General features: G+C 39.2%; 1 protein-coding gene across 1 annotated transcript in view; it reads right to left on the reverse strand.

Moving 5' to 3' along the window:
- Positions 1-27,276, reverse strand: part of BEND2 (BEN domain containing 2) — a 66,181-nt gene that overhangs the window by 17,867 nt on the left and 21,038 nt on the right. The window contains 2 exon segments of the mRNA XM_074392129.1: positions 15,591-15,698; positions 25,135-25,525. Coding sequence (XP_074248230.1) covers positions 15,591-15,698; positions 25,135-25,525 — 499 coding nt within the window.

The raw sequence follows: 27,276 nt of genomic DNA on the forward strand, positions 1-27,276 counted from the left end.
TATCTCTTCCCGCCTCCCCACCCCCCACCCCTCCCCCATTTCCCCCCAACAGACCCCAGTGTGTAGTGCTCCCCTCCCTGTGTCCATGTGTTCTCATTGTTCAACACCCGCCTATGAGCGAGAATATACGGTGTTTGATTTTCTGCTCTTGTGTCAGTTTGCTGAGAATGATGGTTTCCAGGTTCATCCATGTCCCTATAAAGGACGTGAACTCATCGTTTTTGATGGCTGCATAATATTCCATGGTGTATATGTACCACATTTTCCCTATCCAGTCTATCATCGTTGGGCATTTGGGTTGGTTCCAGGTCTTTGCTATTGTAAACAGTGCTGCAATGAACATTCGTGTGCACGTGTCCTTGTAGTAGAATGATTTATAATCCTTTGGATATATACCCAGTAATGGGATTGCTGGGTCAAATGGGATTTCTATTTTTAGGTCCTTGAGGAATCGCCACACTGTCTTCCACAATGGTTGAATTAATTTACATTCCCACCAACAGTGTAAAAGTGTTCCTATTTCTCCACATCCTCTCCAGCATCTGTTGTTTCCCGATTTTTTAATGATCGCCATTCTAACTGGTGTGAGATGGTATCTCAATGTGGTTTTGATTTGCATTTCTCTGATGACCAGTGATGATGAGCATTTTTTCATATGTTTGTTGGCCTCCTGTATGTCTTCTTTTGTAAAGTATCTGTTCATATCCTTTGCCCATTTTTGAATGGGCTTGTTTGTTTTTTTCTTGTAGATCTGTTTTAGTTCTTTGTAAATTCTGGATATCAGCCCCTTGTCAGATGGGTAGACTGCAAAAATTTTTTCCCATTCTGTTGGTTGCCGATTCACTCTACTGACTGTTTCTTTTGCCGTGCAGAAGCTGTGAAGTTTGATTAGGTCCCATTTGTCTATTTTGGCTTTTGTTGCCATTGCTTTTGGCGTTTTGGTCATGAAGTCCTTGCCTACACCTATGTCCTGAATGGTTTTGCCTAGATTTTCTTCTAAGGTTTTTATGGTATTAGGTCTGATGTTTAAGTCTTTAATCCATCTGGAGTTAATTTTGGTGTAAGGTGTCAGGAAGGGGTCCTGTTTCTGCTTTCTGCACATGGCTAGCCAGTTTTCCCAACACAATTTATTAAACAGGGAGTCCTTTCCCCATTGCTTGTTTTTGTCAGGTTTGTCGAAGATCAGATGGTTGTGGGTATGTTGTATTTCCTGTGAGGCCTCTGTTCTGTTCCATTGGTCTATATCTCTGTTTTGGTACCAGTACCATGCTGTTTTGATTACTGTAGCCTTGTAGTATAGTTTGAAGTCCGGTAGTGTGATGCCTCCCGCTTTGTTCTTTTTGCTTAGAATTGACTTGGCTATGCGGGCTCTCTTTTGGTTCCATATGAAGTTTAAGGTGTTTTTTTCCAGTTCTGTGAAGAAGGTCATTGGTAGCTTGATGGGAATAGCATTGAATCTGTAAATTACTTTGGGCAGTATGGCCATTTTCACGATGTTGATTCTTCCTAACCATGAACATGGAATGTTTCTCCATCTGTTTGTATCCTCTCTTATTTCGTTGAGCAATGGCTTGTAGTTCTCCTTGAAGAGGTCCTTTACGTTCCTTGTTAGTTGTATTCCTAGGTACTTTATTCTCTTTGTAGCAATTGTGAATGGCAGTTCGTTCTTGATTTGGCTCTCTTGAAGTCTATTACTGGTGTAAAGGAATGCTTGTGATTTTTGCACGTTGATTTTGTATCCTGAGACTTTGCTGAAGTTGTTTATCAGTTTCAGGAGATTTTGGGCTGAGATGATGGGGTCTTCCACATATACAATCATGTCATCTGCAAATAGAGACAATTTGATTTCCTCCTTTCCAATTTGGATACCCTTTATTTCTTTTTCTTGCCTGATTGCTCTGGCTAGAACTTCCAGTACTATATTGAATAGGAGTGGTGAGAGAGGGCATCCTTGTCTAGTGCCAGATTTCAAAGGGAATGCTTCCAGTTTTTGCCCATTCAGTATGATATTGGCTGTTGGTTTGTCGTAAATAGCTTTTATTGTTTTGAGATACGTTCCGTCAATACCTAGTTTATTGAGGGTTTTTAGCATAAAGGGTTGTTGAATTTTGTCAAAAGCCTTCTCTGCATCAATCGAGATAATCATGTGGTTTTTGTCTTTGGTTCTGTTTATGTGGTGAATTACGTTTATGGACTTGCGTATGTTGAACCAGCCTTGCATCCCCGGGATGAATCCTACTTGATCATGGTGGATGAGCTTTTTGATATGCTGTTGCAATCGGTTTGCCAGTATTTTATTGAAGATTTTTGCATCTATGTTCATCATGGATATTGGCCTGAAATTTTCTTTTCTTGTTGAGTCTCTGCCGGGTTTTGGTATCAGGATGATGTTTGTCTCGTAAAATGATTTGGGAAGGATTCCCTCTTTTTGGATTGTCTGGAATAGTTTCAGAAGGAATGGTATCAGCTCCTCCTTGTATGTCTGGTAGAATTCAGCTGTGAACCCATCTGGACCTGGGCTTTTTTTGGGTGGTAGGCTCTTTATTGCTGCCTCGACTTCAGACCATGTTATTGGTCTATTCAGGGTTTCGGCTTCTTCCAGGTTTAGGCTTGGGAGGTTGCAGGTGTCCAGGAATTTATCCATTTCTTCCAGGTTTACTAGTTTATGTGCATAGAGTTGTTTGTAATAATCTCTGATGATGGTTTGGATTTCTGTGGAATCTGTGGTGATATCCCCTTTATCGTTTTTTATTGCATCAATTTGGTTATTCTCTCTTTTCTTTTTTATTAATCTGGCTAGTGGTCTGTCTATTTTGTTGATCTTTTCAAAAAACCAGCTCCTGGATTTATTGATTTTTTGAAGAGTTTTTTGTGTCTCTATTTCCCTCAGTTCCGCTCTGATCCTAGTTATTTCCTGTCTTCTGCTAGGTTTTGAGTTTTTTTGATCTTGCTCCTCTAGCTCTTTCAATTTTGATGATAGGGTGTCAATTTTAGATCTCTCCTTTCTTCTCATGTGGGCACTCATTGCTATATATTTTCCTCTAGAGACTGCTTTAAATGTGTCCCAGAGATTCTGGTATGTTGTGTCTTCGTTCTCATTGGTTTCGAAGAACATCTTTATTTCTGCCTTCATTTCATTGTTTATCCAGTCAACATTCAAGAGCAAGTTGTTCAGTTTCCATGAAGCTGTGCGGTTCTGAGTTAGTTTCTGCATTCTGAGTTCTAACTCGATTGCACTGTGGTCTGAGAGACTGTTTGTTATGATTTCTGTTCTTTTGCATTTGCTGAGGAGTGATTTATTGCCAATTATGTGGTCAATTTTAGAGTAGGTGTGATGTGGTGCTGAGAAGAATGTATATTCTGTGGATTTGGGGTGGAGAGTTCTGTAAATGTCTATTAGGTTTGCTCGTTCCAGGTCTGTGTTCAGGTCCTGGATATCCTTGTTGATTTTCTGTCTGGTTGATCTGTCTAATATTGACAATGGGGTGTTAAAGTCTCCCACTATTATTGTGTGGGAGTCTAAGTCTCTTTGTAAGTCATTAAGAACTTGCCTTATGTATCTGGGTGCTCCTGTATTGGGTGCATATATATTTAGGATCGTTAGCTCTTCTTGTTGCAGTGATCCTTTTACCATTATGTAATGTCCTTCTTTGTCTCTTTTGATCTTTGTTGCTTTAAAGTCTATTTTATCAGAGATGAGAATTGCAACTCCTGCCTTTTTTTGCTCTCCATTTGCTTGGTAGATCTTCCTCCATCCCTTTATTTTGAGCCTTTGTGTATCCTTGCATGTAAGATGGGTTTCCTGGATACAGCACACTGATGGGTTTTGGCTTTTTATCCAATTTGCCAGTCTGTGTCTTTTGATTGGGGCATTTAGTCCATTGACATTTAGGGATAGTATTGTTATGTGTGAATTTGATGCTGTCATTTTGATGCTACCTAGCTGTTTTGTTGGTTAGTTGATGCAGATTCTTGATTGTGTTGCTGCTTTTTTACCATTTGGTGTGTTTTTGGAGTGGCTGGTACTGGTTGTTCCTTTATATGTGTAGAGCCTCTTTCAGGAGTTCTTGTAGAGCAGGTTTGGTGGTGATGAAATCTCTGAGTGCTTGCTTGTTCACAAAGGATTTTATTTTTCCTTCACTTATGAAGCTGAGTTTGGCTGGATAGGAGATTCTGGGTTGAAAGTTCTTTTCTTTAAGGATGTTGAATATTGACCCCCAGTCTCTTCTGGCTTGTAGGGTTTCTGCTGAGAGATCTGCTGTGAGTCTAATGGGCTTCCCTTTGTGGGTAACCCGACCTTTCTCTCTGGCTGCCCTTAGCATTTTCTCTTTCATTTCAACCCTGGTGAATCTGACGATTATGTGCCTTGGGGTTGCTCTTCTTGAGGAATATCTCTGTGGTGTTCTCTGTATTTCCTGTATTTGAATATTGGTCTGCCTTGCTAGGTTGGGGAAGTTTTCCTGGATAATATCCTGAAGAGTATTTTCCAGCTTGGATTCATTCTCTTCATCACATTCAGGTACACCTATCAGACGTAGATTAGGTCTTTTCACATAGTCCCACATTTCTTGAAGATTTTGTTCATTCCTTTTTGCGCTTTTTTCTCTGTTCTTGCCTTCTCTTTTTATTTCATTGAGTTGATCTTCGACCTCTGATATCCTTTCTTCTGCTTGGTCAATTCGGCTGTTGAAGCTTGTGCATGCTTCACGAAGTTCTCGTGTTGCGTTTTTCAGCTCCATCAATTCACTTATTCTCCTCTCTATGCTGTCCATTCTCGTCAGCAGTTCGTCCAATCTTTTTTCAAGGTTCCTATTTTCTTTGCGATGGGTTAGAACATGTTCTTTTAGCTCATTGTAGTTTCTTACTACCCATCTTCTGAAGTCTGATTCTGTCATTTCATCACCCTCCTTCTCCATCCGGTCTGGTTCCCTTGCTGGTGAGGAGTTGTGATCACTTTTAGGAGGAGAGGTGTTCTGGTTTCGGGAGTTTTCATCCTTTTTACGCTGGTTTCTACCCATTTTTGTGGGTTTATCCACCTGTTGTCTGTCTCTGTCCCAGGGAGTTGGAGCTTTATGAGTTTCCGTTGCACTACTGCCTTTTTTGATTTTTTTTTTTTTTTCAGGTCGGACCCGCCCAGCTAGCAGCACGCCTAGCCTCTGCCTGCCCGCAGGGGCTTTGCTGAGCTGCTGTGGGCTCCGCCCAGCTGTCCTGAGCTCTTCCCTGTAGTCCTTTTTATATGGGCGTAGTTAGAACTGTCTGAGCAATGGTGGCCCCGCCTCTGTTATGGCGGACTCTCTCTGTTGTGGCAGGTTGCCTCGGCAACGGCGGGTTGCCTCGGCAACGGCAGCCTGCCTCCGTAGCGGTGGAGAGTCTCAGTAATGGCGGAAGCCCCTCCCCCACGGAGCCCGACCGTCCCGGTTCGGCTGTGCTTGGTTTGAAGGGCTCAACCCAGAGGGTTTCCAATTACTGTTTTTGTTTTCGTTGTTGTTGGGGGTGGAGGGGTGGGACCAACCGAGCCTGATCACCTGGCTCCCTGACTCAGAGTCTTTTCTTTTAAGTTGAACGACCCCGCGTTCCGGTCGCTTGTTGAAAAGACGCCGGGATCTCCCGTGCTGCGACTCACGGAGTCGGCTCGAACCGCGGCGCCGGCTCCTGGCGGATTTTTTGCCTAGGAATCTCCTGGCCTGGCTCGCTATTTCAGATGAATGGGCTATTCTGCCGTCTCAAGGCTCTGCTCGCCAGCTAAGAGGGCTCCCAGACCAGTGGCTTTTGTACGGAGAACCGCAGCAACAGGGAGTGGTCACAGCAGCCACGCGGGCGGAATCAGCCCCGCGGGGGCCAAAACAGCCGCACCGGCTGGGACTGCGACGCTGGCGACCCCTCTGCCTGGGTATCTCCTGGTCTGTGGGCAATAAGAGTTCGTCTGGAAATGCGGCGTCCACTCACCCTCTGCACTTTCACTGGGAGCTGAAGTCCTGAGCTGTTCTTAGGCGGCCATCTTGAAAGTCGGCTAAAGAAAAGAACTTTCAACCCAGAATTTCATATCCAGCCAAACTAAGCTTCATAAGTGAAGGAAAAATAAAATCATTTGCAAACAAGCAAGTACTCAGAGATTTCATCACCACCAGGCCTGCTTTACAAGAGCTCCTGAAAGAGGCACTAAACATAGAAAGGAACAACCCGTAGCAGCCACTCCAAAAACATAACAAATGATAAAGAGCATCAACACAATGAAGAAACTGCATTAACTAATGGACAAAACAGCCAGCAAGCATCGAAATGGCAGTATCAAATTCACACATAACAATATTAACCCTAAATGTAAATGGGGTAAATGCCCCAATCAAAAGACACAGACTGGCAAATTGGATAAAAAGCCAAAACCCATCGGTGTGCTGTATCCAGGAAACCCATCTCACATGCAAGGATACACAAAGGCTCAAAATAAAGGGATGGAGGAAGATTTACCAAGCAAATGGAGAGAAAAAAAAAAAAAAACAGGAGTTGCAATTCTCGTCTCTGATAAAATAGACTTTAAACCAAGAAAGATCAAAAGAGACAAGAAGGATATTACATAATGGTAAAAGGATCAACACAAAAAGAAGAGCTAACGATCCTAAATATATACGCACTTAATACAGGAGCACCCAGATACATAAAGGAATTTCTTAATCACTTACAAAGAGACTTAGACTCCCACATAATAATAGTGGGAGACTTTAACACCCCATTGTCAATATTAGATGGATCAACCAGACAGAAAATTAACAAGGATATCCAGGACTTGAACTCAAACTTGGACCAAGCAAACCTAATAGACATTTACAGAACTCTCCACCCCAAATCCACAGAATATACATTCTTCTCAGCACCACATCACACCTACTCTAAAATTGACCACAAAATTGGAAGTAAATCACTCCTCAGCAAATGCAAAAGAAAGAAAATCATAACAGTCTCTCAGACCACAGTGCAATCAAGTTAGAACTCAGAATTCAGAAACTAACTCAGAACGGCACAGCTTCATGGAAACAACAACTGGCTCTTGAATGTGGACTGGATCAACAATGAAATGAAGGCAGAAATAAAGATGTTCTTCAAAACCAACGAGAATGAAGACACAACATACCAGAATCTCTGGGACACATTTAAAGCAGTGTGTAGAGGAAAATATACAGCAATAAATGCCCACATGAGAAGCAAGAAGAGATCTAAAATCGACACCCTATCATCAAAATTGAAAGAGCTAGAGGAGCAAGATCAAAAAAACTCAAAACCTAGCAGAAGACAAAAAATAACTAAGATCAGAGCAGAACTGAAGGAGATAAAAACACAGAAAACCTTTCAAAAAATCAATAAACCCACGAGCTGGTTTTTTGAAAAGATGAACAAAATAGACAGACCACTAGCCAGACTAATAAAAAAGAAAAGAGAGAATAATCAAATAGATGCAATAAAAAATGATAAAGGAGATATCACCACAGATTCCACAGAAATTCAAACCATCAACAGAGATTATTACAAACAACTCTACGCACATAAACTAGTAAACCTAGAAGAAATGGATAAATTCCTGGACACTTGCATCCTCCCAAGCCTAAACCAGGAAGAAGTCAAAACCCTGAATAGACCAATAAGAAGGTCCGAAGTTGAGGCAGCAATTAAGAGCCTACCACCCAAAAAAAAGCCCAGGTCCAGATGGGTTCACAGCCAAATCCTACCAGACATACAAGGAGCAGCTGGTACCATTCCTTCTGAAACTATTCCAAACAATCCAAAAAGAGGGAATCCTTCCCAAATCATTTTATGAGACCAACATCATCCTGATACCAAAACCCGGCAGAGACTCAGCAAGAAAAGAAAACTTCAGGCCAATATCCATGATGAACATAGATGCAAAAATCTTCAATAAAATACTGGCAAGCCAATTGCAACAGCACATCAAAAAGCTTATCCACCATGATCAAGTAGGCTTCATCTTGGGGATGCAAGGCTGGTTCAACATACACAAATCTATAAACGTAACTCACCACATAAACAGAACCAAAGGCAAAAACCACATGATTGTCTCAATAGATGCAGAGAAAGCCTTTGACAAAATTCAACAGCCCTTTATTCTAAAAACCCTCAATAAACTAGGTATTGACAGAACATTATCTCAAAATAATAAAAGCTATTACGACAAACCAACAGCCAATATCATACTGAATGGGCAATAACTGGAAGCATTCCCTTTGAAATCTGGCACTAGACAAGGATGCCCTCTCTCACCACACCTATTCAATATAGTACTGGAAGTTATAGCCAGAGCAATCAGGCAAGAAAAAGAAATAAAAGGTATTCAAATGGGAAAGGAGGAAGTCAAATTGTCTCTATTTGCAGATGACATGATTGTATATCTAGAAGACACCATCGTCTCAGCCCAAAATCTCCTTAAACTGATAAGCAACTTCAGTAAAGTCTCAGGATACAAAATCAAAGTGCAAAAATTACAAGCATTCATATACACCAATAGCAGACTTAAAGAGAGCCAAATCAAGAACAAATTGTCATTCACAGTTGCTACAAAGAGAATAAAATACCTAGGAATACAACTAACAAAGAATGTAAAAGAACCTCTTCAAGGAGAGCTACAAACCACTGGTCAATGAAATAAGAGAGGACACGAACAAATGGAAAAACGTTCCATGCTCATGAACAGGAAGAATCAATATCATGAAAATGGCCATACTGCCAAAAGTAATTTATAGATTCAATGCTATCCCCATCAAGCTACCAATGACCTTCTTCACAGAACTAGAAAAAAACCGCCTTAAACTTCATATGGAACCAAGAGAGCCCACATAGCAAAGTCAATTCTAAGCAAAAAGAACAAAGCTGGAGGCATCACACTACCTGACTTCAAACTATACTACAAGGCTACAGTAATCAAAACAGCATGGTACTGGTACCAAAACAGAGATATAGACCAATGGAACAGAACAGAGGCCTTGGAGGCAACACAACATATCCACAACCATCTGATCTTTGACAAACCTGACAAAAACAAGCAATGGGGAAATGATTCCCTGTTTAATAAATGGTGTTGAGAAAACTGGCTAGCAATGTACAGAAAGCAGAAACTGGGCCCCTTCCTGACACCTTACACTAAAATTAACTCCAGATGGATAAAAGACTAAAACATAAGACCTAAAACCATAAAAACCCTAGAAGAAAATCTAGGCAAAACCATTCAGGACATAGGCGTAGGCAAGGACTTCATGATCAAAACACCAAAAGCACTGGCAACAAAAGCCAAAATAGACAAATATGACCTAATCAAATTCCACAAGCTTCTGCACAGCAAAAGAAATGGTCATTAGAGTGAATTGGCAACCAACAGAATGGGAAAAAAGTTTTGCAGTCTAGCCATCTGACAAAGGGCTGATATCCAGAATTTACAAAGAACTAAAACAGATTTACAAGAAAAAAACAAACAAGCCCATTCAAAAGTGGGCGAAGGATATGAACAGACACTTTTCAAAAGAAGACATATATGAGGCCAACAAACATATGAAAAAATGCTCATCATTATTGGTTATTAGAGAAATGCAAATCGAAACTATATTGAGATACCATCTCACGCCAGTTAGAATGGCGATCATTAAAAAATCTGGAGACAACAGATGCTGGAGAGGATGTGGAGAAATAGAAACACTTTTACACTGTTGGTGGGAGTGTGAATTAGTTTAACCATTATGGAAGACAGTGTGGTGATTCCTCAAGGACCTAGAAATAGAAATTCCATTTGACCCAGCAATCCCATTATTGGGTATATATCCAAAGGATTTACATCGTTCTAGTATAAGGACACATGCACACGAATGTTCATTGCAGCACTGTTTACAACAGCAAAGACCTGAAACCAACCCAAATGCCCATCGATGATAGACTGTGGACAGGGAAAATGTGGCACATGTGCACTATGGAATATTATGCAGCCATCAAAAACGATGAGTTCGTGTCCTTTGTAGGGACATGGATGAACCTGGAAACCATCATTCTCAGGCAGCTCACACAAGAACAGATAATCAGACACCACATGTTCTTACTCACAGGTGGGTGTTGAACAATGAGAACACATGGACAGAGGGAGGGGAGCATCACACACTGGGGTCTGTTGGGGGGAAATAGGGAAGAGACAGCAGGGGGTGGGGAGTTCAGGAGAGATAGCATGGAGAGAAATGCCAGATATAGGTGAAGGGGAGGAACGCAGCAAATCATGCTGCCATATGTGTACCTATGCAACAATCTTGCATGTTCATCACATGTACCCCAAAACCTAAAATGCAATTTAAAAAAAGATAATAACAGAGAACTATCCAAACCTAGAGAAAGATACCGATATCCAAGTACAAGGTTATAGAACACCAAGCAGATTTCACAAAGAAGACTACTTCAAGACATTTAAGAATCATACTCTCAAAGGTCAAGGATTACAAAAGGATCCTAAAAGCAGCAAGAGAAAAGAAACAAACAACATACAAAGACCTCCAATATGACTAGCAACAGACTTTTCAGTGGAAATCTTATAGGCCAGGAGAGTGTGCCATGACATATTTAAAGTGCTGAAGGAAAAAATGTTTATCCTAGAATAGTATATCTGGTAAAAATATCCTTCAAACATTAAGAAATAAAGACTTCCCAGACAAACAAAAGCTGACAGATTTAATCAACACCAGACCTATCCTATAAAAAATGCTAAAGGGAGTTTTTCAATCTGAAAGAAGACATTTTAATTACCAATAATAAATCATCTGAAGGTATAAAATTCATTGGTAATAATAATACACAGTATTAAAACCCTGTAATTGTGGTGTGTAAAATACATTTAGAAAGACTAAATGATGAACCAATAAAAAATAATAACTACAACAACTTTTCAAGACATAGACAGTACAGGCTGGGAGTGGTGGTTGACACCTGTAATCCCAGCACTTTGGGAGGCTGAGATGGGCAGATCACCTGAGGTCAGGAGTTTGAGACCAGCCTGGCCAACATGGTGAAACCCCGACTCTACTAAAAATACAAAAATTCATCGGGCGTGGTGGTGGGCACTGATAATCCCAGCTACTTAGGAGGCTGGGGCTGGAGAATTGCTTGAACCCAGGAGGCAGAGGTTATAATAAGCCGAGATCACACCATTGCACTCCAGCCTGGATGAAAAGAGTGAAACTCTGTCAAAAAAAAGAAAAAACATAGTACAATAAGACATAAGTTGTCATTAGTTTAAAATAATGGGTTATAAGACAGTATTTGCAAGCCTCATGGTAACCTCAAAGCAAAAAACATACGATGGGGGCTGGGCATGGTGGCTCATGCCTGTAATTCCAGCACTTTGGGAGGCCAAGCTGGGAGGATCACTTGAGCCCAGAAATTCAAGAAAAGTTCAGCCTTGGAAACATGGCAAAACCCCACCTCTACAAAAAACTATCTGGGTGTGGTGGCATGTGCCTGTGGTCCAAGCTATCTGGGAGGCTGGGGTGGGAAGATCACTCGAGCCTGGGAAGTCAAGGGTGCGGTGACCCAAGATCGTGCCACTGCACTGCAGCCTGGGCAACAGAGCAAGACCCTGTCTAAAAAAAAAGAAAGAAAGAAAAAAGATACAATGGATACACAACAAATAAAAAGAAAGAAATTAAATCATGCCACCAGAAAAAATTACCTTCACTAAAAGGAAGACAGGAAGGAAGGAAAGAAGGAAGAGAAGACCAAAAAAGAACCAGAAAACAAATAACAAAATGGCAGGAATAAGTCCCAACTTATCAATAAAATAACTGAATGTAAATGGACTAAACTCTCCAATCAAAAGATAGAGTGGCTGAATGGATAAAAAAGCAAGAAACAATGATCTGCGGTGTACAAGAAGCATACTCCATCTGTAAACATACACTGAAAATAGAGAGATGGAAAAAGATATTCCACGCCAATGGAAACCAAAAAAGACTAGGAATAGCTGTATTTACATCAAACAAAATAGATTTCAAGACAAAAACTACAAGAAGAGACAAAGGAGACCATTACACAATGATAAAGGGGTCAATTTAACAGAAGGATATAACAATTGTAAATCTCTATGCACCCAACACTGGTGCAGCCACATATATAAAGCAAATATTATTAGAACTAAAGAGAGACACAGGCCACAATACAATAATTGAAGCTGTAGACTTCAACACTTCACTTTCAGCATTGGACAGATCATTCAGACAGAATATCAACAAAGAAACATCAGATTTAATCTGTACTATAGACCAAATGAATCTAATAGATATGAACATTTTACAGATATATTGAATGTATATTCTGCAGCTGTTCTGTAAATATGTATTAACATTTCTCCTCAACACATAAATCATTCTGAAGGACTGATCATATGTTAAGTCATAAAATAAGTCTGAAAATATTCAAAATAATTGAAAATTATTCAATTTCAAGCATCTTCTCTGACTACAATGGAATAAAGCCAGAAATCAGTAATGAGGAATTTTGGAAAATATGCAAATACATGAAAATTAAACAATATGTTCTAAATGGCCAGTGGTAAATAGTAAATGAATGGTCAATGAATAAATTAAGAGGGAAATTAAAAAAAATCTTGAAACAAATGATAATAAAAACACAACATAACAGAACCTATGGGACAGAGCAAAAGCAGTACTAAGTGCCTACATCAAAAAAGAAGAAAAACTTCAAATAAATAACCTAATGATATAGCTTAAAGAATTAGAAAAGGAAGAGCAAACCAAACCCAGAATTAGTAGAAGAAAATAATAATGAAGATCAGAGCAGAAGTAAAAGAATTTAAAATAAAGAAAACAATACAAAAGACCAAATGAAAGAAAAAGTTGCTTTTCTGAAGACAGATAAAATTGGCAAATCTTTAAGCCACGCTAACTAAGAAAAAGAGACAAGACCCAAATAAATAAAACCAGAGATTAAAAAGGAGACATTACAAGTGATACCACAGAAATTCAAAGGGATCATTAGTGGCTACCATGAGCAACTGCATGCCAACAAACTGGAAAATCTAGAGGAAATGTATAAATTCCTATACACATACACCTACCAAGTTTGAATCACAAAGAAATCTAAAACCTGAACAGACAAATAACAAATAATGAGACTGAAGTCAAAATAGAATTCTTCTAGTAAAGAAAAGCTCAAGACCAATGGCTTCACTGCTGAATTCTACCAAACACTTAAAGAATTAATACCAATCCTCCTCAAACTATTCCAAAAAATAGAGGAGGAAAGAATACTTCCAAACTCTTGTATGAGGCCAGTATTACCCTGATACCAAAACTACACAAAGACACATCAAAAAAAGAAAACTACAGGCCAATAACTCTGATAAATACTGATGCAAAAACCCTTAGCAAAATACTAGGAAACAGAATTCAACAATACATTAAAAAGATCAGCCAGATGCAGTGACTCAGGCCTGTAAACCCAGCACTTTGGAGGACCAAGGCAGGCATATCATGAGGTCAGGAGTTCAAGACCAGCTTGGCCAGAAAGGTGAAAGCCCATCTCTACTAAAAATACAGAAAATTAGCAGGGCATGGCAGCACATGCCTGCAGTCCTAGCTACTCAGGAGGTTGAGGCAGGAGAACTGCTTGAACGCGGGAGAGGGAGGTTGCAGTGAGCCGAGATTGCGCCACTGCACTCCAACCTAGGTGACAGAATGAGGCTCTGTCTCAAAAAATAAATAAATAAATAAAAGATCATTCATAGATAACCATGGGATCTCATGCCTGTAATCCTAGTACTTTGGGATGCCAAGGTGGGAAGACTGTTTGAGCCCAGGAGATTGAGACCAGCCTGGGCAATATAAAAATTTTGTCTCTACAAAAAAAAAAAATTTTTAATTAGCCAGGAAGATTGTGCATGCCTGTAGTACCAGCTACTTGGGAGGCTAAGGTGGGAGGATCATTTGAGCTTGGGAGGTTGAGGCTGCAGTGAGCCATGATCATGCCACTGCACTCCAGTCTGGGTGAGAGAGTGAGACTGTCTCAAAAAGATAATTCATTATGACCAAGTGAGATTTATCCCAGGGATTCAAGAATGGTTCAACATTTACAAATCAGTCAATGTGATACATCATATGAACAGAATAAGGACAAATATCATGCCATCATTTCAATTAAGTAACTCTCAAAACATAAGCATAAAAAAACAAACATTACTGTAAGACAAGAACAGGTATTTCAAAGAGGATACTCAGATAGAAAATTAACACATGAAGAGTCATACATCATATCAAAAGTCAAATGCATATTAAACCCTCAATGAATTATTACCATATACCTATCAGAATGGTTAAGTTAAAAAAAAAAAGGTGAACATACCAAATGCTGGTAAGAATGCAGAGAAACTGAATCACTCATACACTGCTGATGGGAATGTAAAATGGCACAACCACTTTGGAAATAGCTGACAGTTTCTTATAAAACTATACATGTGGTTACTATACCACCCAGCAGTTAATTGTACTCTTGGGCATTTATCACAGAAAAATGAAAATGTTATGTTCACACAAAACCCTGTACTCTGGTGCTCCTAGCAGCTTTACTTGCAATAGCCAAAAACAACAATCTAAATGTCCTTCAGTGGGTGACAAACCATGATACATCCATACCATGAAATAATACTCAACAATAAAAAGGAAGGAACTTCTGATATATACAAAAACGTGTATGGATCTCCAGGAAGTTATGCTATGTGGAAAAAAGGCAATCCCAAAAGGTTAAATGGTATATCAGTCCAATGGTGTATCAGTCCATTCTTTTCTCTTTTTTTAATTGTACTTTAGGTTCTGGGGTACATCTGCAGATCATGCAGGATTGTTGCATAGGTACACACATGGCAATGTGGTTTGCAGCCTCCATCCCCCGTCACCTACATCTGGCATTTCTCCCCATGTTATCCCTCCCCAACCTCCCCACCCCCCAACTGTCCTTCCCTTGGCCCCCCACAACAGACCCCAGTGTGTGATGCTCCCCTCCCTATGTCCCTGTGTTCTCATTGTTCAACACCCACCTATGAGTGAGAATATGCGGTGTTTGATTTTCTTACAATGACAAAATTATAAAAAGGGAGAACATACTAGTAGTTGTATGGGTTAAAGATGAAAAGATAGGCCAGGGAGAGAATGACATGAAGGAGTGGATATGGTTATAAAAAGGCAGTAAGAGAGTTCCTGGAAGTCATGGGACAGTTCTGCATCATGACTAGATACAGTTAGGTTTATTTATGACTCAATATAGATGTCATAAAATTCCAGACAGCTAAATACACTCACACACACACACACACACACACACACACACACACTCACACACACACAAATGAATACATGAAAAGCTGAGGACATCTGAATAGACCTGGTTATTCCATCAATGTCAAAATCCTAGTTGTGCTATTTTATTATATTTGTGTAAAATAGTACTATTGGGGAAAACTGGGTAAGGGTACACAAGATATCTCTGTATTCTTTCAATCTAGATTAAAGAGTGCTACTTGTAACATGTTATCATTTCAAACTCACCAAATTTGGGAGTGAGGCAGGCAGATGCTGAAGCATCATCTTGGTCACGGTTATTTTTCATAACAGTTGAGTAACTCATTGTCCCAGGACTCATTTGTGAGCCAGATTCTGTTTTGAACAACATTTCAATATGTAAAACATTTTGCAGTGCTGAAAGACAAGAAATCTCAACCATGTTTTTTATATCAGGCAAAACTATCCTTGAGGAATAAATGAAAAATAAAGACATTCTCAGACAAAAAAAACTTTAAAAAGTGGTCACTGGCTGACTTACCCTTAAAGAATGACTAAAGAAAGATCTTTCAAACTGAAAGGATATGATGAAGGGAGGAATCTTGCAGCATCAGAAAGGAAAAAAGAACAAGAGAAAGAGCGGAAATATGGACGTGGAGAAACTAGGTCACTCACATTGCTGGTGAGGGTAGAAAATGGTACAGTCACTATGGAAAACAACTTGGCAGCATTTTATAAAACTAAACATACAATTACTATAGGACCCAGCAGCTGCACTCTTGGGCAGTATGTCAGAGAAATGAAAACTGTGTTCACATAAAAGCTGTATGGTATATGAGTGTTCACAGCAGCTTTACTTCTAATAGCCAAAACCAGGCAACAACCCAGATGTCTTTCAATGCTTGAAAAGATAAACAAACCATGGTACATCTATACCATGGAATAGTACTCAGCAATAAAAAAGAAGGAACCATTTGGGGGCTTCCCTGTGGTAGAGAATACATGAACCTAAACATACGATAAAAAACAAACTAAAGCACACAAATACACATGCACACAAATAAATACAAGTAAAATTGGGAACATCTCAATAATATCTGTAGAAGGTATCGTGTCAATATCCTGTTTGTGATAATTTCCTATTGTTTTGCAAGATGTTACCATTGAGAAAAAGTGATAATGGAAACACAGATTTCTCTGTATTATTTATTATAACTGCATGTGTAGCTAAATTTTTCTGAAAATAAAAACTTTAATTCGAAAAAGCTACCAATATCTTGCACTGTGGATGCTAATGAATCTAGATGAAGTAGTGCTACATATAACAAGTATTATTGCAAACTCACCAAAATTGCAAGGGACACGGTGAAATAATGAGGAAACATTCTGGTGACTGTCGTTTTGTAATAAAGGTTGGTAATTTGTTTTTGCAGACCTCTTTCCTGAGCTGGATTGTGCTTTTCCCAATGTTTCTATAAATAAAATATTTCAAATACTGAAAGACAAGAAATCTCAACCATGAATTCTACATCAGGCAAAAGTATCCTTCAAATATAGAGAAGATAAAGACATTCTCGCATGAGGGAAAACTAAAGTATTTGTCACTAGCTCACATACACTTAAAGAATGGCTAAAGGAAAATCATCAAACAGAAAAGAATGATGAAAAAGCAAATCTTGGAGCATCAAAAAGGAAGAAAAAACAATGGAAGCAGAAGAAATATGCATGTGGAGAAACTGGATCATTAATACAAAATTGGTGAGAATGTAAAATGATATAGTCTCTCTGGAACACCATTTGGCAGTCTCTTATAAAACTAAAAGTGCAATTACTATACAACCAAGCCTTTGCCCTCTTGGACATTTATCCAAGAGAAATCAAAACTTATATTTATACAAAAACCTGTACATCAACGGTCATCACAACTTTACTTATAATAGTCAAAAACCAGAAACAGCCAAGCTATCTTCCAATGAGTGAATGAATAAGCCAATTGTGAAACATCCATACGATGGAATAGTGCCCACAATAAAAAATAAGGACCACTCATACATCCAGCCAGTCAGATGAATGTCCACGGAATTATGTGCTGAGGCAGGTGTGGTTATAAAAGAGCAAGATAACACTGGGCATGGTGGCTCACGCCTATAATCCCAGCACTTTAGGAAGCCAAGGCAGGTGGATCACTTGAGGCCAGGAGTTGGAGACCAGCCTGGACAACATGGTGAAACCCCATCTCTACAAAAACTACAAAAAAAAAAAAAAAAAAAAAAATCAGCCAGATCCGGGCACAGTGGCTCATGCCTGTAATCTTAGCAATTTAGGAGGCCAAAGTGGGCAGATCACCGGAGGCCAGGAGTTTCAAGACCAGCCTGGCTAACACAGTGAAACCCTGTCTCTACCAAAAAATACAAAAATTAGCTTGGCATGTGGCATGTGCCTGTAATCCCAGCTACTGAGGAGGCTAAGGCACAAGAATCACTTGAACCCAGGAGGCAGAGGTTGCAGTCAGCCAAGATCACACCACTGGACTTCAGCCTGGGCAACAGACGGAGACTGTCTCAAAAAAAAAAAAAAAAAAAAGAAAAAAGAAAAAAGAAAGAAAGAAAAGAAAAAGAGTAAAATGAAGCATCTTGGTAATCATGGAAATGTGCATCTTGATCATGACAGTGACAATCAAACTGACTCATGTGACAAAACTGGGTAGAACTAAATACACACAAAAAATCAATACAATTAAGTGGGAGATCTCAATAAGATGTGTGGATAATATCAATGTCAATATTCTGGTTGTGATGTTCTATTGCAGTTTTGCAAGATGTTATTGTTGGGAGGAATAGGTAACGTGGAAGGAGTATTTCTCTGCATTATTTCTTACAACTACCTGCATATCTTAAATTACCACAAAATTAAAAGTTTAGTTTGAAAAAAAGCTACCACTAGTTTTACATTTAGAATGTTGATGGATGTAGATTAAACAGTGCTACTAGTAACATGTATCATTTCAAACTCACCAAACTTGAAAGGAATGGAAAGCGATAAAGAGGTATTACCTTGGCTATGGCTCCTTCCTGATGAAGTTGGGTAATTTACTGTCTGAGTATTGTTTTTCACATTGGTTCCTGCTGTTTCTGGTGTTTCTGTAAGTATAACTTTTTCAAATACTGAAAGATAAGAACTCTCAACTATAAATTTTATACTGAGTAAAATTGTCCTTCAGGAAAGAATGAAAAATAAAGACATCCTCACAAAATGGAAAATTAAAGGAATTTGTCCCTCACAGATTTACCCTTAAAAAATGGCTATAGGAAAATCCTCAAACAGAAAAGATACTACAAGAGAAGAAAATCTTGGTGCCTCAGGAAGGAAGAAAGAATAATGGAAAGATCAGAAATACAGATGTGGAGAAACTGGATCACTTATACATTGCTGTTGGAAATATACAATAGCATAGCCTCTCTGGGAAACTGTTTGGCAGTTTCTTATAAAACTAAACATGCTATTACCATAAGACTCAGCAACTGTTCTCTTGGCATTCATGACAGAGAAATGAAAACTTATATTTACCCAAAAACCAGTACACAGTACATGAATGTTCAAAGTGGCTTTACTTGTAATATCCAAAAATTGAAAGAAAAAACCAGATGTCCTTCAATAAGGTGAATGGTTAAAAAAAAAAAATTCCTATCTGTACCATGGAAAGGAAGGAACTATTCATCAATAGAAAAGAAGAAACTACTGAGAAATGAAAACTTACATTTATACAAAAATGCATACATGAGGATTCATAGCAGCTTTACACCCAATGGACAAAAAATAAAAATAAAATAAAAACACAAAAGACCCACCAGACGTCCCTCAGCAGGTGAATGGTTGAACAAAACACAGTATATCTATCCCATGCAATACTATTCAGCAATAGGAATAAACTATTAATAGAAAAAAATCTAAGAATTAATATTAAGAATGTTGATGACTCTCGATGAAAGGGCTGCTTGTGACATATATCATTTCAAAATCACCAAAATTAGGAGTGACAGGAAGATTTGAAGAGGCCAGATTTGGGGCTCTCATATTTCCCAATAAAGCTGGATAATACACTGTCTGAGAGTTATTTTCCACACTGGTTCCTATTGTTCCCAGCATGTCAATAAGTATAATTTTCTCAACTATTGAAAGAAAAGAATGTTCAGTCATAAATTCTACATGAGGTAAAACTACCCTTCTGGAAAAAAAGGTAAAGATAAGACATTTCTCAAACAAAAGAAAACTAAAAGAATCTGTCCCTAGCCGACTTATCCATATAAAAGGTTAAAGGAAAATCTTCAGGCCTGGTGCAGTGGCTCATGCCTACAATCCCAGTACTTAGGGAGGCAGAGGCAGGTGGATTCCCTGAGCCCAGAAGTTCGAGACCAGCATGGACAGCATGAGACCCCACCTCTACAAAAAAAATTTAAAAAATTAGCCAGGAGTGGTAGCAAGTACCTGTAGCCCCAGCTGAGTTGGGAGGCTGAGGGGGGGTCACCTAAGCCCACGAGGTGGAGGCTGCAGTGAGCCATGATCGCACAACTGCACTCCAGCCTGGATGACAGAGTGAGAAGAAAGAAAGGAAGGGAAGGAAAGGAAGGAAAGGAAGGAGGGGAAGGAGGGGAAGGAAGGAAGGAAGGAAGGAAGGAAGGAAGGAAGGAAGGAAGGAAGGAAGGAAGGAAGGAAGGAAGGAAGGAAGGAAGGAAAGAAGGAAGGAAGTCTTTAAACAGAAACAATATGATAAAAGAAGGAATCGTGGAGCATTAGGAAGATCAGGAAGGAAGAAAGACTTGATAGAAAGATCAGAAATATAGGCCAGGAACAGTGGCTCAAGCCTGTAATCCCAGCACTTTGGGAGGCCAAGGTGGGTGGATCAAATGAGGTCAGGATTTCAAGACCAGCCTAGCCAACGTGGCGAAACCCTGTTTCTACTAAAAATTCAAAAATTCACCAGGTGTGGTGGTGGATGCCTGTAATCCCAGCTACTTGGGAGGCTGAGGCAGAAGAATTGCTTGAACCTGGGAGGTGGAGGTTGCAGTGAGCCGAGATCACACCACTGCGCTCCAGCCTGGATGACAGAGTAAGACTCCGTCTCAATTTAAAAGAGAAAAGAAAAGAAAAGAAAGATCAAAAATATAAATATGGAAAAACTTGATCACCCATATACATAAAGCCTTTCTGGAAAAATGTTTGGCAGTTTCTTGTAAAATTAAACATGCTAGTACTATAAGACCCAGCAACTGTGCTCTTGACATACTTGACAGAGAAATGAAAACTTATATGTATCCAAAAACCAGTACAGGAATGTTCAGAGCAGTGTACTCCTAATACCAAAGAGTGGACTAGGAGGAAATAATGTCCTTCAACTGGTAAATGGTTAAAAACAACTATTGTATGTCCAAACCATGGAAGACTATCAGAAAAAAAGAGGAACAACTGATACACACAACACCCTGTATAAGGCTTTAGGGAATCATACTGACTGAAAAAAATTACATGCCATAAGATTCCCTTTATATAACACTCTTAAAGTGACAAAATTATAGAGGCTAGGGTTTGCCAGGGGTTAGGGAACACTCAGTGGGGAAGGAAAGGGTGACCTGAGAGAGGTGGGGGTGATTATCAAAGATGAGGCAGACTGGTGGTGATGAAAATGTTCTACGCCTTGACTGTGGTAGTAAGAATCAAACTTGTTCATGAAACAAATTTGCACAAAAAGAAATAGAGATACATACACAGATTATAAGTAAAACTGGGATATCTCAATTGCATCTGTGTATCAATGTCAATATCTTGGTTGTGTTAATTTACTATAGTTTTATAAGATGGTATTGTTGGGAGAAAAGGATAAAACACACAGAGGATCATTTCTATTATTTCTTACAAATACATATGAATCTAAAATTATTTCAAAATAAAAATGGCTAGGCACAGTGGCTCATGTCTGTGATCCCAGCACTTTGGGAGGCCAAGGCAGGAGGACCACTTAAGGTCAGGAGTTTGAGACCAGCCTGGCCAACATGGTGAAACCTTCTCTACTAAAAATACAAAAATTAGCTGGGCATGGTGGCATGTCCTATAGTCCCAGCTACTCAGGAGGCTGAGGCAGGAGAATCTCTTGAACCAGGAAGCGGAGATTGCAATGAACCAAGTCCACTCCAGCCTGGGTGACAGAGTGAGACTCAATCTCAAAAAAATAATTTATTTTTAAAAGTTTAATTTTTATAATGAGCTACAACTAGCTTGCATTAAGGATGTTGATCTATCCAGATTCAATGGTTTCACTTGCAATGCAGCATCTGAAACTCACCAAAATTAGGTGGGAGGCAGGCAATTGAAGAGGAAGAACATGAGCCACTACCATTTCCCAAAGATGTTGGGCAATTCGTTGTCTCAGGGTTGTTTTCCAGCCTGGTTTCTGCAATTATTGGTATACCTACAGAAAGAACATTTTTCAAGTGCTTAAGAACTCTCAACCATGAATTTACACATAGTCAAATTCTCTTTGAGTAATGATATGGTTTGGCTGTGTCCCCACTCAAATCTCAACTTGAATTTTATCTCCCAGAATTCCCACATGTTGTGGAAGTGACCCAGGGAGAGGTAATTGAATCATGGGGGCCAGTTTTTCCCATGCTATTCTCATGATAGTGAGTAAGTCTCATGAGATCTGATGAGTTTATCAGGGGTCTCCACTTTTGCTTCTTCCTCATTTTCTCTTGCTCCCACCATGTAAGAAGGGCCTTTCACCTCCTGCCATGATTCTGAGGCCTCCCCAACCATGTGTAACTGTAAGTCCAATCAAACCCTTTTTTGTTCTCAGTTTTGGGTATGTCTTTATCAGCAGCATGAAAACGAACTAATACAAATAGTGAACAGGCAATAAGGACATTCTCATATGAAGGAAAATTAGGATTACTTGTCCCTCATCGACTTGCCCTTAAAGAAAGGATAAAGGAAAATATGCAGAAAGGATGTGATTTTAAAAAATGGATTTTTGGGCATCATGAAGAAAGAAAGAACAGAAAGAATAGAATGCATGCAGAGAAACTGGACAACTCAGATGTTACTGGTGAGGAGATAAAATGATACAGCCCCTCTGGAAAAAAATTAGCATTTTCTTATGAAACTAAACATGGAGTACCATATGACCCAAAATTGCATGAAAACGTATGTTTACAAAAAAAACAGTACATAAATGTTCATAGAGCTTTACCTGTATTGGCCAAAAATAGAAAATACCTCAGTTGTCATCCAATTACATACGGTAACACTCTCTTAATATAACATTCTTGAAGTGACAGAATTATAAACAGAGAACAGATCAGTAGTTACCAGGTGTTAGGGAGGGGGCAGGTTGGAAGGAAAAGGTGACATGAGGAAAGTGAATGTGATTATCAAAGGGCAAGATGAGGCATCCTTGCAGTGATAGAAACATTCTGTGTCTTCACTGGTGGTAGACATTAAAACTACCTGTGATAAAACTGCAAAGAACTAAATACACACACACAAATTAATTACAAGTAAACCTGGGGACATCTCAGTAAGATCTGTGGAGTATACCAATGTCAATATCTTGGATGTGATCATTTACTATAGTTTTAAAGATGTTATCATTTGGGGAAAATGGCTAAAGCATAAACAGGATCTCTCTGCATTATTTCTTACAACTGTGCGTGAATCTAAAATTATCTCAAACTAAAAAGTTTAATTTGGAAAGAGTCACACTAGCTAACATTAAAAATACTGGTGAATCAAGAAGATTAAACAGCACTATTTGTAATATTTATCACTTCTTTCCTTTTTTTTTTTTTAAGACAGAGTTTCACTCTTGTTGCCCAGGCTGGAGTTAAGTGGTGCAATCTCAGCTCACTGCATCCTCCCAGGCTCAAGCTATTCTCCTGCCTCAGCTTCCCAAGTAGCTGGGATTATAGACGCCTGCCACCCTGCCTGGCCAATTTTTTGTATTTTTGGTAGAGATGAGGTTTCACCATGTTGGTCAGGCTGGTCTCAAACTCCTGACGTCAGGTGATCCATGCAGCTCAGCCTCCCAAAGTGCTGGGATTACAGGCGTGAGCCACCACACGCAGCAGTATAGGGAGGAATGAAGAAAGATGAAGAGACAGTATTTTGGCCACCGTAATTTCCCATTAAAGTTGGGTAATACACTGTCTCAGTGCTGTTTTTATTGCTGGTTGCTGGTCTTCCTGGCATTTCTATAATAAAAAGTTTTTAAGAGCTGTAACACAAGAACTTTACCCACGAATTCTATACCAAGCAAAATCATCCTTCAAGAAAAAGAAACAGACATTCACACACAAAGGAAAACAAAAGGAATTTGTCCCCAGTAGACTTACCCTTAAGGAAAGGTTAAAGAACAATCTTCAATCAAAAAAAGAAAATGATGAAAGAAGGAATCCTGGAGCATCAGGAAGAAAGAACAAAAGAAAGAGCAGAAATATGCATTCAGATAAACTAGATCACTCATATATAGCTGGCAGGAACATCAGACGGTACAGCTCCCCCTGGAAAATAGTTAGGCAGCTTCTCATAAAACTAAACATGCATATATCCAAACTCATCACACTGGGTATATTAAATATGTGCAGTTTTTAACTTATCAATTGCTAGGTTTGAATGTATCCTCTCCAAAATTCAAGTGTTGATCACAAAATTCAATGTGATCGTATTAACAAATGGGGCCTTTAAGAGATTATTAAACTATGAGGGCTCCTCACCCATGAATGGGATGAAGGCTCTTATAAGAGAGGCTTCACACAGCATTTTGAAATCTTGCGCTTCTACCTTCTGCCATGTGAGGACACAGTGTTCCTCTCTTGTAGAAGATGCAGACCTCACCAGACAGGCAAACCTGCTGGCACCTTGCCCTTGAACTTCCCAGCCTCCAGAACTGTGAGAAAATAAATTTCTGTTCTTTTTCAATCACCCAATCTATGGTATTTTGTTACAGCAACACAAACAGACCAAGACATTAATATCTCAATAAAGATTTGTTTAAAAAAAAAAACTAAACATGCAATTAATATATAACCAGCAGTTGTACTATTGGGTAATCATGTCAGAGAAATGAAAACTTCCATTTACACAAAAACTTATATATGAATTTTCATAGCAGCTTACTCCTAATAGTCAAAAACTGGGAAAATAATTTCCTTCAGTAGGTGAATGGTTAAACCATGGTAGCCCTATACCATGGAATAGTACTTGGCAATAAAGGAACTACTGAAACACATAACTTGGTTGAACCTCCAGGCGATCATGTCGAGTAAAGAAAAGCAAGTACCGAATGGTTACATACTATATGCATCCAATTACAGAACAATATTGAAGTGACAAAATTATAGAAATGGAGAAGAGATCACACTTGCCAAGGGTTAGAAATAGGTAAGTGGGGGAAGGAAAAGGAAGATGGGTTTGGTTATAGAAGGGCAATACAAGCAAACCTTCTGATGATGGAACCGTTCTGTATCTTGGCTATGACAGGAACATACAAACCTTTTCATGTGATAAAATTGTTTTTAAAAAATGCCTAAAGTCACAGACAAACAAACAAATACAATTACAGTCTTATGAGATGTTACCACTTGGGAAAATTGGGGAAAGGGTATCTCTCCGGATTATTTCTTACAACTACATGTGCATCTATAATGGTTTCAAGATAAAACTTTTAATTTAAAAAATAACTAACACTAGTTTGCATGAAGGGTGTTTTAAAGTCTAGATTAAACAATGCTATCGGTAATATGTGTCATTTCAAACTCACCCAAATTAGGATTGATGCAGAAAGATGGTGAGGCTCCACCTAGGCCCACATTTTCATTTACCAGTAGAGCAGAATAATTCACTACATCAGGGTTATTTGCCAGACTGGGTTCTCCTGGTGGCAGACCTGCCATAGGTACTGCTGTAGCAAAGTGGGCATGTGAGATGACAACATGGGTACTTTCAGCACCTCCACTGATAAAGTTAAGTGGCATACAGCAACAAGGAAATGAGCCACCTTGTGCAACATAGTGCTGTAATGAATGTGTGAAGATAATTCTGGGATATGACGAACTCTCCCTGCAGTCTTCCTCCCGCAGTCCAAAACATGCTGCTGACCCAAAAGATGTTCCTGCAGGGCTGGCCCAGGCATAGGTTTCCTGAGAACGTACCTATCCAGGGTAAAAGAACAGAATGAGTAAAGCTCTTTTCTTCGGTTCCTAGACTTCAATTTCTCCATGAGACATACAATCAAAACTTTTTTGTGTAAATCTAGACAACCTCAAAAATGGCACCAACCCAGTATAAATCAACTGTAACTAAAAATGAGGCTTAAAAAGTTGGTTAAAAAGAAAACATTCCTATGTATTTTCCTTGCAACATCATTTTCCACTGTTAAGGATAAATGCTGTACTTTGATTATATGATTTTTGCTCTTCAACTCCACATTTTATACATCATAATTACTAAAATAAAAATAGTCAGTGTTGTAATCTGTCAGATCTAAACTTCAGCATTCTTCCAAGAGAATTTTAGTCCCCTGTCTGCTATTAAAGTAAGTAGAGAAAAGCCTTGATAATGGCAGAGTTACAAGTTCTCTATCAGTTCTAACTGATTGGTATCTTTAGGAGCTAGAGGTTTATCAAAGTTGTAAAAATGTTTTTGTAACACACATTTTATCAAAGGTGGTTTCTCCCAAGAACGTTGCATTTCTGAAACAGCTCCACAAAGATGGTCAACCTGCATAGTTGCATTTTCAGTAAGATCTTCTAAATTCTATTATATTTTTAAAATAGTAGTTCATATTTCAAAAGAAAAATAACGTATGTGAAAATGTCATTAAGTCAAATGTTAACTGCTAGACACAACAAAAGTTCTTAAGCCATCAGAAATGTCTTGCTCCTATTAGAGTCCTGGCTGTAGGTGACACAGAGCCAACAGGCCGAGATCAGGAGCCCCAACATCACCTCTGCTGCTCTACCCCATATAGGCACTGAGGAAGCTCTAACGCTGACAAATGAATGTGCCACAATGCCTCTACACCAGCACATTGACAATGAAGACACTGCACATCAAGGAAGGTGCTATTTTGGAAAGAAGCACTCAAATCTTCTAAAAGGCCAAAGGCTCAGTTTATAACAGGCATCCCCAAACTGCGGCCCCCTGAGGCCATTTATCCGGGCCCCCGCCACACTTCAGGAAGGGGCACCTCTTTCATTGGTGGTCAGTGAGAGGAGCACAGTATGTGGCGGCCCTCCAACGGTCTGAGGGACAGTGAACTGGCCCCCTGTGTAAAAAGTTTGGAGATGCCTGCTTTATAATGTTCATACGTATCATATAAGTTCATATATGTAAAAATATGAAGTCTGTATTATACATAGACAGTGAGTGTGCCATTCTAGAAAGAATATCGAGCCAAATATAACAGATGTGACTTTTGGCTTCAAATGTTTTAAAATCATGCAGTCAACAACTAACCTTACAAAACCATTGAGTACATATCCCCTATGTGCCAATCAAGCATATGACTGATAAAAATCTGAGAATTCTTCTTGAAATACACAGAAATTTGGGGGGGGGGAATACACTTAAACAAAGGGCCAGAAACATTTTCTCATTCAATCAACTAAACGTTTATTGAGGGCCCACCACCTGGCAGAACTATTTTGCTAGGTGTTGGGAACATGGACTGAAAATAATCTGGCCAGGTGCAGAGGCTCAAGCCTGTAATCCCAGCATTTTGGGAGGCCAAGGCAGATGGATCACTTGAACTTAGAGGTTCGAGACCAGCCTGGCCAACATGGCAGAACTCCATCTCTAACAACAAAAAATAAAAATAAAAATAAAAAAACTACATCTCTAGAAAAAAAAAATACAAAAAAGTAGCCAGGCCTGATGGCATGCACCTGTAGTCCCAGCTACC

The sequence above is a fragment of the Saimiri boliviensis genome, chromosome X (genome assembly GCF_048565385.1).
Source record: "Saimiri boliviensis isolate mSaiBol1 chromosome X, mSaiBol1.pri, whole genome shotgun sequence".
Taxonomy (NCBI): Eukaryota; Metazoa; Chordata; class Mammalia; order Primates; family Cebidae; genus Saimiri; species Saimiri boliviensis.